General features: G+C 34.3%; 1 protein-coding gene and 1 pseudogene across 10 annotated transcripts in view; one reads left to right on the forward strand and one right to left on the reverse strand.

Moving 5' to 3' along the window:
* FOXJ3 (forkhead box J3) overlaps positions 1–13,181 on the forward strand; it is a 153,707-nt gene that overhangs the window by 82,185 nt on the left and 58,341 nt on the right. For 6 of the 10 annotated variants that reach the window (XM_004477415.4, XM_071217511.1, XM_004477417.3 and 3 more), the window contains one exon: positions 132–206. The exons of the other annotated variants lie outside the window; for them this stretch is intronic. In XM_004477415.4, the coding sequence (XP_004477472.1) occupies positions 132–206 (75 nt within the window). The remainder of the gene's footprint in view (positions 1–131; positions 207–13,181) is intronic. 10 annotated transcript variants of the gene reach the window in all.
* LOC111760227 (U2 spliceosomal RNA) lies at positions 5,998–6,134 on the reverse strand (annotated as a pseudogene).

Raw genomic sequence — 13,181 nt, forward strand, 5'->3', positions numbered from 1 at the left:
CCTGTATAGGTAGATGGGAACCCAACTGATTGAGCCACAGTTGCTTCCCTTAAAAAGTATTTTTTAAAAGTAGGTTTTGTTTTTTTTTTTTTGATTCCATTGACCTTATGAATTTCCTTCTTTAATTTCAGAATTCTATACGACATAATCTGTCATTGAACAAGTGTTTCCTTAAAGTGCCTCGATCCAAGGATGACCCCGGAAAGGTAGGATTCATTTTCTTGAAATAAGATAATTGGGTCATTCAGTGTGTCTCTTTTTATATTTGATTCTGAGCCATATTTGTTATACAGAGAAAAGTGGTATTGGAATGAGGATATCCAAGAACTTGTCTAGTTCATTGATCAAGAAACTTTGTGAAATAGCGTCCACCTGTGCCCACCCACACCTCCCACCCCCATTTATTTGGTTGGACCAACTAGGTAGGGAGAGTTTCCTTTATAAGCAGTAGGAATATAGCTAGTTTAGAGCTGGTCCTCTGCTATAATTTGCTGCTTAATTTATCTAGTCTTTGCTTTGGTTGCTTTCTTAAGTGTTGTATATTAGTTTAAGTTTGGTGTTTGAACTGCTTATTAGGAAAAACAGTTTCTATTATTACATAAGGAGTAAATCTGTATATAACTGGCAACAAATGGAAGTGATTGTTACCCTGAAATAAAATTGTTTTTCTGTTATTCCCTGTTCTTATTGCTGTTTCTTCATCTCTGTATTTATATCCTACCACCATTACAGCTTTAGAGTTTTATCTGCAGGCATCCCCCTCCCACTTTGTTTTTCAATAGCCATATCAACTGCAGTGTGATCTAAATTTGATACCAGTTAATTGGTTTCTAAAGTACATAGTACTTGGTTGGGTCTTATTTGGTTGTCAAAATAAATTACTAGATTAGAACTTTGAGACAATCTTTTGATAAGCATGTTCTTCTTTTTGGATGGGTAGGCTTATTGTATTCTTCTTTAGGCTACTGTCTGTAGAAGGTTTTCTCTAAAATATAAACCTGTTCGTATTATCACCCTGCTTAAAAATATTCCCCAGTGACTTGGGGGTGTTTAATTTCTTAGTTTGTTATAATATTCTCTACTATCTGTTCCTTGATCTACTTTTCCAGCTCTTTCTCAGCTCATTCATGTCCCACTTGTAAGTAACTACCTGCACTTTCCCAAACATGCTTTTAGTGTGGTCTTTTCTTATTGCACAAATTCCTTCCTCTACTTATCTGGTCCATTCCTTGTCTTTCAAGATAGAACATTACTTCTCTGAAGATCTCTTTCCTTCCAGGTCTCCACTTCAGCAGAGTTTATTGCTTCCTTCTTTGAACTGCTATGTTACTTTGTAGTGATTGTCGTCATTGCAGTAGCCTCCTGATTTCACCATCTTTGGGCCTGCTCCCTCCAATTTATAGTAGCTTTCATATCGTAGCCAGAGATTCCTTCAAAAATGTTTACCTAATCATATGCTCTTTTTGTTAAAACTTCCATGCTACTTATCCTCTGCACTTGAAATCTCAAACTACTTTGCATGACTTCATACCAGAGCTAGCAAAAGCAGCAGTTTGTCCCTGTCTTAATTTTCTAGACTGACCCCTTTATAACCACACTTGCCTTTTTAGGTTTGAAGTTCACCATACCCTTGTTCCCTTCTGGGTCTTTGCACAAATTATTTTCTTTGCTTGGAACACTCTCTACATGTCTTTTCCTAAATTCTAGTCATTCTTTAGGCCTATATTAGCTTAAGAAGTACTTCCTCAGAGAGATCTTCTGGACCACATTGGAGAGTCTGATAATACTTTTTTACTTTTTCATTGTTTCCCCGTATTTCCTGTCTAGATTAAAGCACTTATGAGAGTAGGGACTATGTATATTTTATTCATTATTTAATTCCAGTAGCTTGTACAGTGGCTGATAACTCTGATGAGATGCTCAGATATTGAATGAATGAATGAATGAATGTATTGTATCCTTTGCTAGACTGTTAATCTCTTGAAGTTAGAGATGGATAGTTTCATTTCCATTTTCTTAAAGTAGGCACTCTTTTTTTTTTTTTCAATGTTCATTTATTCATTCAACAAACATTTCCTGGCACCTGTCCTTCGTTGGTTGCCTGGGAAAATGGGATGAATCTTACGTGATGCTAGTCCTATATGGCACAGACCCGGGGATAGGGGTGGAGAAAGAAGTTTGGTAAAGCAGATAAGGACACAAATGACATCAGCCAAGCCTAACTAGAAGGCTTCCTAGGTACTCTTAATTAATGAACATTTTGTAGTGTCTTCTGACATCTGTGAATGGGAAGTGGTAAAATTTCTTCCTTTTAAAGCAGACTTTAAAAAATATGAAAAAATAATAAAAGTTAAAAAAAATAAGCAGGCTTATTGTAAAAAACAAAAAAAAGTAAAAAAAAATCAAGCTTATTGTGAAAAAGAATGAGCTTTTTATATTTACTTACCTTATCACTTCAGCTTCCTATGGGTAGTCATTGTATATAAGCCAGACATAAAATGTTCTTAAAAGACTTTAGAGATTATTTTATGAGAGTTCTATGAAGGCATTAATTGGGTTCTGTAAATTTGGTTCATATTTAATTTTTAAGTGAATTTTAAATCATTAAAAAATAAAAAACCAAACACATGAATGCTTAACATACACATTAGTCCCTTAATGTACTAAATTTTAACCAATTAGAGACCCATCTTTAAAAATCTGTCAGGTTACCTTTCTTTTGTGCAGAAATTACAGCTTTTGTCCATCTTTAATTAAATAACATTAATGGACTAAGATACATGTGAAAACATGTTACTTGTAATTATTCCTTTTGAATCAGGATTGTCTCAATAAAGTGCAACCAAAGCAAAATACAGAAGTAAATTGAGTGCTGAGGCTAATAAAGCTTTCAGCTTTTACCGTTAGTCTACAATTTCAAAGTTTGATGTTCATCAAAACACTTCATTGTTCATATTGATTTTGGTCATAACAAGAAGTAAATATCATAAATTTGATCATATAAAGAACTTATATTACCAATAGAATCATTTTATTTTCAAAGTTGAGATTTGATTACCTTTTGTTCTTATTGATTTTGATCATAAGTAAATGTTGTAAATTTGATCTTATAAAGTACACTTATATGAATGAGGTTATCTAATTTTGTATCAAAATGAGTTTTTGCTTAAAAAAAGTTCTATGCTTTAAAAAAAAAGTTTTGAAAATCTCAAATTGAGCCCTTTTTAAAGAAGAGGTAACTAAGGTCAAGATATGAGGAGTGACTTGTCAAGTTTATTTGGAATTATAACCCAGCTGTATCAACCAGACATTACGTCGAAGTCATAGAAACCCAATACAAACTAAGGGGGAAAAGAAACTTCAGGATTTGGAGCAAGGTTCTTAAATTGTGTCACCAGTATTGTCTCATTCTATCCCTTATTTCTGCTATCTTCTCTGATGGCTTTGTTTTCAGTCCAATTGGTGATGGAGATGGTGATCAGCAACTTCTTTACTTCCAGTTTAGCAATCCCTAGGTAAAAGGGAATGGTGCTCCTTTCCCCTTCCCCGTTTCACCCCCAATATACCTCCTCTTCACCTGGAGTCACACCAAAAGCCTTAGAATGAATGCTGAATAAGGAAAATGCATTTAGTTTCTGGATTCCTAGACTAGTGCTTTTTCTACCATACCAATCTTCCTTGAGGGGAGGCCAAAATGTTAGCTAAGTTTTAGTACTTATGAATTGTTTTTTTCTTTTTGTATTACAGTGTTTCCTGACATTTGAGGAGCTTTTCTAAAACCACCCTCACCACAGTGGGAAAAAACCATTAAGCCAAGGTGGGGTGGGAGTAGATTATGGTCTTGGGTTTGGGGTGGACTTTAACCCCTTATGATTTTACTAGCTGCTGCTATGACTCAGACAGTTGTAAGAGGTAGAAGTAGCCAGGAAAGCATCTTCTTCCTTATATCTTCACGGGATAGCATCCTGTTCAGTGCATTACCAGAAAGGTATCAAGACCAGCCTAAACTTCAAGTGTGTTGTTGAATTACTCATGTTTTTATATTGCTATTTATTCCTGATTTCGTCCTTCATTTTCTAGGAGGCTTTGTTGTAGAAGTCCTTAATTCTATCCATGTTCCTTGATGCTAAAACCCATTTTCCTCTATATCCTGAAGCTAATTCAAACAAACAAATTATTACTTTCCTTAAAAAGAAACAGAAAGTAAAATTATATTTTGCCTCTGTGTCATTGCTCCTTTTTGGGGGGATGGGTTTCTTTTTTCTTTCCCTTAATTACCACCCTTAGTCCTTGTCTCTGCATTCTGTAGTCTTTCTCTTTTCTTAATGTTGTCTTTTTATCTCCTCTCTTCCCATTAGCTCTATTGTCTATATATTTTTTAGTGGTTTCTTGAGCTGAAATTTTCCTAAGTCTTATTCAGCAGTTCACACATGGCTCTTAATTATCTTAAAGGAAGGTAAATATTTTGTTCATGTTGCGGGAAAACAAGACTTAAGCTAAATTTAGTTTGAGAACAGAGTGTTCTTTCTCTTTGCACCCTAATTTGTTCTTAACTTTTTTCCTTTAGCTCAGAAAAACGAAACTTTGACTTTAAAGAAAATAAAGGATTATAGGAAATAGTTTGAACAGTTTCATACATTATTAGCAGTAGTGGGCTCTAATAAAACTGAGAAGATAACTGAGAAGTACAAGTCCTTTTGAAGGCTACCTGACTATCCTGGGGAGATAACTTATAGTGAATTTGTACTAAGAATGGTTTTTTATCCCTAGGCAAATTTTTCTTGCCTCTGGGGATGCGGAGGTTGTAAAGGCTCAATGCCTTCGAAGATTGGGGTCTCCTGGTTAGTGAGGAAATGGCAAACTCACTGCCGGAGAAGTAACTTTTCGAATTTGAAGATTGTGATTATTTTCTATCCCTGTCCTCTGTCTTAAAATAAGGGACTGTAACATGGTTGATTGATAACTCTCTTTTTAAAAAATTATTCTTTTTTTTCCTTGAGTTAGTATTTTATTTATTTGTAGTGATATACTCTGGCCTCCCATTTTAGTCACTTTATTTTAAAAGAGATGTAGAAAAACTAGAGCGTTTTGAGTGAACGTAAAGTATTATATTAAGGAATGAACAGTGTTATAAGAGTCATTAGTATTTACCCTGAAGAAGGAAGATATCATGTTAATACCAATCTTAAAGTGCATGATTTTTGTGAGGACGAAGTTGAGTGCTTACTTGTGTCTGTTCAAAATCAAACGGGAATAAGTGGGATTTAAGAAAGAGTTTAGACAAAAATAAGGACTTTGTATTTATTGAAGAAAAAACACTGGTCTGAGTTCCCAAGAGAGGCTTTAGCATTTGTCCCCTCTGAAGCATGTCAGGAATAATGAAATTGCTAGGCTTTGTGGTTTTAACATACAGTAATTAAGAGCCCTTGTTGAAGGGTGGGAAGAGGACATGATCACGTTTAGCAGAGGAACCGGTCAGAACAAACTTGGGACAGAACCAGAAATAAAGCAACTAATGTAGGTAGCAACTTAAGGTTCAAGAGTGGAGGCAAAGGTGGATTATGAATGTAAGAGTGTTCAATAGACTTTTGACGTTAGAAAGCCAAGGGTAGTGATCTTAGGGATTCAGAGAGATGAGGGTCTGATTGAGAAAGATCACACTGCAGAGGCAGAAGGAAATACTGGCCTAGAGTCCTGACCATACAATATTGGTCAAAGCAGTTTAATTGCTTTTTATTTGTTTATGCGATGTTGTTCCTTGTTCTCTTTGTAAGGATGCCAGAGAATATTCTGTTGTTGGTGGTGTGTTCTTTTTTTTTTTTGTTTCCATATCTAAGCAATATTTAGCTTCATAAAATTAATTTCTTAAAAATTATACACAGTAAATAACTTTGCTGTATTTATAGTTCTAGTAGTTTTGACAAGTACATACCATGTAACCATTGCTGTGATCAAGATCTAGAATAGTATATACTCTGTTGTCCCTTTTTTTTTTCTTTCAATTAAGCCCCTTTTCTACCTCCCTATTCCAAAAGTCAATTTAATATGCTGTCCTCACATAGAAGACATATCAGATATTAGACTGATAAGAACAGATACTACACTTGATCTTAGCCAAAAGGCTAAGAAGCGATTATTGTCCCTTACTAGTTCCCGCTTTCCCCCACTCCTAGCCCCTAGCAACTATTGATCTGTTTTCTATCCCTATAATATTGCCTTTTTCAGAATATCCTTAGGGACTCATATTGTAGGTGGCTTCTTTCATTTAGCATTATACTTTTGAGGTCCATTCCTGTTGTCGTGGATATCAGCAGTTTTGTTCTGTTTATTGCTGAGTGGTATTCCATTGTATGGAATCGCTACAGTTTAATCACCATTTGAAGAACTTGTAGATTGTACTCATAAAGTCATTTTATCTCAAGTTCTTTTTGGGTATAGACTTGGTAATTAATTTGACCAACATTGAGATACAGGACTGTGGCTAGAGTTGAATTGGCCTAAACTAATAAAATAATAATCATAGTAAGCTGCTGTGTGATTTATATTAAATTAAAAAAAAAATATATATATATATATATATGTATAAATCTGTTGACTTAGTGTAAATTCCTTAATGATCCCTGGTGGGTAACACTTAGCTTAATTTGATAATCAATGTATTTAAAAGTAGCAAAAACCTGTGTATGTTCAAAACAGATGTTCGGGGACCTGAGCTGGTATTGGAATAGTTGTCCATAAATTCATTCAGTCAGCTAGCCAGGCTGACTGCCTTTAACTTTATACTGTGTTTGACCATTCATATTTTGTTTTTGTGGTCTGAGTAGGCCAAACTGGAAACTTCTGAGAATGAATGGAGGTGTTACTCTTAATTATTCTTGGGCAACAGGTTAAAATCAGGACTGAAACTGGTAGGGATGGTTACTTTGGAGCTGCATCCTAAGATGTTGAGGAAAACAGGATAAACAAATCTTCTGAAGCATGATTGCAAAACCTAAACAGGTAGAGAAAAGAAAGATTGAGCCATGGTATAAAACAAAGGGAACCAAGGACAAAGAAGATCAAGTGCTCTGTCCCATGCTTCTGAAGTGGGTGTACATTGGGAATTAAGGGAGAGTAGAAAAGAATAGTCTCTGATGATTTGCTTTACCAAGGGGTAAATGTGTGGTAGTAGGTTTAGTTAAAACATAAAATTCATTTATGTACTTGAAATGGTTAGTTACTTATGATAGGAACTGCTCTTCCTAGGAGTATGAAATTATTAGCCTCTCGGGTTATCTATATTTAATCAGTGATATTTTTGTTAGGCTATTTTCAACTGAGGGCTGTTAAGAAAGAGTGGTTATACCAGTGTGATAGAGTATTTTGTGTTGACATAAATTCCAATAAGAAATGAATTAATGGAGTAACTAAAATAACTAAAATGCACTTCCTTTGAAGTGATAAATATTTTGTAATGATTAGACTAAAGGCAAAAGTCTGTTATTAGTCTTTGGCTCATCATCATTTCTTAAGCGTTTTTATATCTTGGTTATCTTAATTTTCCTGAATTTCGTGCATTGTCTGTATTATTTATTCATTCTCTTCTGTTTAAGAACACAATCTAGTTTTCAGTTGGGTGTCACTTTTTTCTGCCTGGAATTAATCTTCGTGTCAGGATATTGTGAAGTTGGTATTTGATTTAATTTTGGAAGATGTGGTCATTTCTGTAGAATTCTAATTTGTGGTCTTTGCAGACTAAGCCATTGCAGTTTTCTCCCTTAGGAAGACATTTGCTGTACCAGAATTGTTGACACGAATTAATAGCAATGTTTTATATTTGTATAGAGCTTTATAAATTGCAGAGCTATTTTATGTGCAGTATCTTTATCCTCAAAACAAGCATGTAGTTAGGCTCCAGTTTGAAATAGTGATCTTTGAGTACATTTTCTGATTTTTTTTTCATGTAGTAGATTGGTTTTGCATAAATGGAATCATTCAATTTATAGTTTTATGTCTATTTAATTCCATGAGGCTTTATTTTTCCTCATCCTTTTTCTTTTTATTTCTCAGATTGTTTATTTTTGTTGAGTTAAGGATTTTTATATTTTCTGGATATAAGTTCTTTCACTCAGCTTAATGTCTGCTATTTATTCATTCTATTGCATGTATCAGTTCTTTTTTTTTAAGTTTTTTAAAAAAATTTTAATTTTTTTTCAATTTTTCTTCAAAGAAGCTTTAGGTTATAGGAAAGCCATATAGAAAATATAGGAGATTCTCATACATCCAAGGCCCTCCCTCTTTTCCACTCTCCCCTATTAATATCATTTTACATATGGATGGTACATTTGTTACAATTGTTGTACAAATATTGAGGCATTGTTTCTTACTATTGCTAAGTAGTATTCCATTGTATAAACACATTACAATTTGCTTACCTGTTTATATTTCTTTTGAGTAAACACTGAAAAATTGCAGAGTCAAATGGTAGGGGGAAAATTAACTTTATACAGAGTCAAACCTTTTTCCAAAGTGGTGCTAGTTTATATTCCCAATAATTTTTTAAAAATATATTTTGGATATAAGTCCTTTCTTAGATTTATTTTTTGTAAATCTTTTTTTTCCAGGGTCTGGTTTGCCTTTTGGTTTTCATAATGGGGAATAGAAGTTTTGAATTTTGATGAATTCTAATTTATCAATTTTTAATTGAATTTAATTGTTAGAGTCCTTTTGTGTGCTGTCCAAGAAATCAGTCAAGGTCATAAAGATTTACTCCTCAGTTTTCTTATGTAAGTTTTATAGTTTTAGATTTTACATTTAGGTCTATGATCAATTTAAAAATAATTTTTGTATGTGGTGTGGTACATCTTCCCAATGAATTGTTCTTTTATTTTTGTGAAATGTTCTAACTTTCTTAAAAAACCTTTGTTTTGAAGTCTGGTTTGATATTGATATGACCACTTCATCTTTCTTTTGCAACTTCTTGGTATATTTGCTTCTAGTATTTTACTTTCAGTATATAAATATCTTTGTATTTAAAGTGTGCCTTTTATAGATAGTTTATAGTCACTGGCTCTTGCTTTTTTTTTAGTCTAACAATGGCTTCCTTTTAATAGAGGTGCTTAGCCCTTACATTTAGTATGATTATTGATATGGTTGCTGTTTGCTTTTCTTTCATTCTCATTCCTCTCTTCTTTTCTGCAAACTTTGGGATTAATCAAGTAGATTATAGTATTCTCATTTACTTCTTAGGCATGCTTCTTTTTATTAATTTTTTAGTGGTCACTCTATATATCATTAATTTATCAAAGTCTATTTAGAAATAGTATTATTACATCACTTTCCATTTCACACCTCCCACTTCCTACCTGCAATGTTCGGATAGTTTTCCCTTTGGGCTAGTATGAAAAAGCTATCTCTTACCATCCACTTCACAAGTGTATAACCTTAGAACACTATAATTTCATTCATTCACCCATTCCCTTGTTATTTCTTGACATATCTTGTGTTTCTACTTTTATCTTAAATCCTGCCTTACCATTTGCCTGGTCATCAACATTGCTGCTGTAAGATATGGCACACAAGTTAAATATTTACATGCCTTTTGAGGATATTATGTTGAAGAAAAAATCTGTCTCTTATATTTACTTAATTATTTACCTTTGGTGTTCTTCACTATAAATCATCCATTTAGTTTTTTCCTTTCAGATTCTTCAACAGTTCTTGCAGTGCAGGTGTGCAGGCAACACATTTTGTCTACTTTTGTTTATTTGAAAAAGTCCTATTATACATTTAGCATTTTTTTCTGTATGTTGAGTTCTGGGTTTGCAGTCTATTTCTGCCCCTCCCTCATTCTCTTTCAGAGCTTTGAACATGTTATTCTATTGTCCTTTGGTCTCCATTATTTCTGACAAAAAACCAGCTGTTATTCTTAACTCTTTCACCCCTGCCCCTGATGTAATGTGTCCTTTCCCCTGCATTCTATTCTTTCTGGCTCCAATTTAAGTATGATAGACAGTGTAACATTGTTTCACAGGTCCCTGAGGCTTTATTCATTTTTCCTTATTCCTTTTATCTTTGTTCCTCGATCGAGTAGTTCTACTGGTCTCCTTTCAAGATCTGTGACTCTTTGGCCATATCCAGTCTGCTGTTAGACATAGCCATTGAACTTTTCATTTCAGTTATTGTACCTTTAATTCAAGAATTTCCATTTGGTTATTTTTTTGTATGTTCAGAGAAAATCAGTGCAGTGGATCCAACCAATTGCTTTGATGCTGGTGGGGTTTAGGGCTTCTTTGTTATCCTTGACAATTCCTGGACTTGAAGCATGCAAGAATGTATGAAGCACTGTCCTGATCTATGTAGAATTTAGGAACTTCATGAACTTAATTTAGCCTTTCATCTGATTCTATACATTACCACTGATCTTTTGAGATCCTGGATTTTCATATGCTAAAAAAGTAATTAGAAGAAATTAGATTTTAAAAATTTATTTTAATGGTAAGTAACTTAGATTACTGTGTTACTTCCAGTTGGTCTCCTTTCTCCAATCTCTGCTTACCTTTAGTCTGGTCTTCAACATTTCTGCCTTGAGATATGGCACACAGGTAAAAAAACACAGCCTGGTTCTGTAGCCCTATCAACTCCAGTCCCCACCCTCATGCCCTTAAAATTTATGTTCAAGCTACATTGCATTGTTTATTGCATTTACAATGTAGGTTTATGCCTTGGTATTTGCCCACGCTCTTCATTCTGTCTCCCTTTCCATCTTACTCATCCTTAGATGCCCACTCAGTGTCACCATTTCTCTGAAAGGAGGTAATCTTCCCTTTTCTCCCTACTCCAACCTTTCAAAATTAACTGCTCGGTTTTTTATTATTCCCTATCTGTATATTGATCTGTTCCACTCAATTTTGAGTTGTTTTGTTGACAGAGATTCCATTGTTGACTTTTTCCCACCCCCATAGCACCATGCATAGTGTCTGATACATAGTAGATGCTTAATAAATGTTTATCACAAGAATGACATTTGTCTTTTTCATAGTTAGCTCAGAATTAGGTATCCTATTCTTTTGAAGGAAAATTTTCCAATTGTACCTAAATTAAAGCTGGTCGTTAAATGTCCTAGAAATTATCACTTTGATTCGTTTTTACTCAGAACCCGTTGTTTTGATAAGAAGGGCAGGAGTCAGGGCAGCTTATTTCACTTCTTGGATTGCCTCACTTCTACTTTGAATTTGGGGAAATCTTTTTAATTCTTTTTCTTCAAATAGGTAAAATGCTTGACTTTCACTGAGAGTGACTATTTTAGTGACTATTTAAAATTTTCATCAAAGACCAACATGGTCCAAAGGAAAGCCCAGAATCCCAACTAGAAATTAGGAGAATTGAATTCTTTCTGAGCGTTATAACTGACTTTGATTTGTACAGATGACTTTTGACTGTATTGCACATGCTTCTGTATTGGATCAGAGCACCTTAATTCCTTTTTTTTCTTAATTAGAAAATATTTTTAAAGATATAATTCACGTACCAGAAAATTTACTCTATAAAATGTATAATTTAGTGTTTTTTAAGTATATTAACAAAGTTATGCAGCCATCACCACTATCTAATTTCAGAACATTTTCATTTCATCACCTCAAAAAGAAATGTGTAACTATTAGTAATCATTCCACATTAACTCACCTCTCTCTGACCCCCGCTTCCTCCCCACCCCAAGCTCCAGACAACCACTAACCTAATATTTACCTGTTTTGGACATTTCATGTAAGTGGAATCATACATTGTATGATATTTTGCATCTGGCTTCTTTCACCTATTACATATAATTATTTTAAGATTCATCCATGTTGTTGCATGTATCAATAGTTGATTCCTTTTATTGCTGAGTAATATTCTGTCATCAGGATGTACCTCAGTTTGCTTATTTGCCAGGAGATGGACTGATTGTTCCACTTTTTGGCTGTTATAAATAGTAGCCACATATATACACCATTTTGTGGGGTTATGTATTTCCATTTCTCATGATTATGTACCTAAGGGTGAGATTGCTGGGCTTTATGGTAATTCTATGTTTTAATCTTTTGAGGGACTGCCAGACTGTTTTCCAAGGTGGCTGCACCATTGTGTATCCATTCCTGCCAGCAATGTATGAGAGTTACAGTTTTTCTCCATATCCTTGCCAATACTTGTTATTGTGTGTCTTTTGGATTATTGCTGTTCTAGTGGATATGAAGTGCTATTTCATGATATATCTCCTTTGGAGAAATGCTCTTCAGGTCTGTTTTCCATTTTTTAAAAACAGGATTGTCTTTTCATTGTTGAGGTATTAGAGTTCTTTCATTCTAGATGCATTCCTTTGTCAGATAAATGATTTGAAAATATTTTCTCCAATTCTGTGGGTTGTCTTTTCACTTTCTTGACAAGATATCAGTTCCTGATATTAGAGCACAAAAGTTTTTATCTGATTTTTTTCTTTAGATGCTTGTGTTCTTGAAGAAGTCCCAAGGTCATAAAGATTTACATTTATCATTCCTTCTAAGAGCTTCATAGTTTCAGCTCTTAAATTTAGATCTTAGATAGATTTTTAGTTAATTTTTGTATGTGGAATGAATGGGGCGGGGGGTGTAATTCAGCTTCATTCTTTGCATGTGGATATCCAATTCTCTCACACCATTTATTGAAGAAACTGTTCTTTCCCCATTGAATTGTCTTGATTCTCTGTTGAAAGTCAATTGGCCATAAATGTATGAGTCAATTTTGCCAGTGCCATTATTAATTAGTAAGTTTTGAAACTGGGAATTGTGACTCCTCTAACTTTGTTCTTGTTGGGGATTGAATCATATCCCCTCAAAAAGGCATGTTTGGGTCCCAACACATGGTCCTGTGGATGTGAAACCATTTGTAAACAGGACCTTTAAAGATGTTTTTAGTTAAGGGATACCCAAATTGAATGAGGGTGGGCCTTTATCCACTATAGCTGAGATCCTTATATTGTACACAGAGAGAGAAGTCACGGAGAACAGCCAGAAGCTGGAAGTCATTGGAACCCAGAAGAAAAAGAAGACATTGTGTGTGCATACATTGACTTGTGGCGAAAATGCCAAAGGCCAAGTATTGCTAGCAGCTAGCCCCAGAATGCCACAGATTTTAGGGGAGAAAGCATCACCTTGCTAATGCCTCAGTTATGGACTTCTAGCCTC

Source organism: Dasypus novemcinctus, chromosome 9 (assembly GCF_030445035.2).
Source record: "Dasypus novemcinctus isolate mDasNov1 chromosome 9, mDasNov1.1.hap2, whole genome shotgun sequence".
Lineage (NCBI taxonomy): Eukaryota > Metazoa > Chordata > Mammalia > Cingulata > Dasypodidae > Dasypus > Dasypus novemcinctus.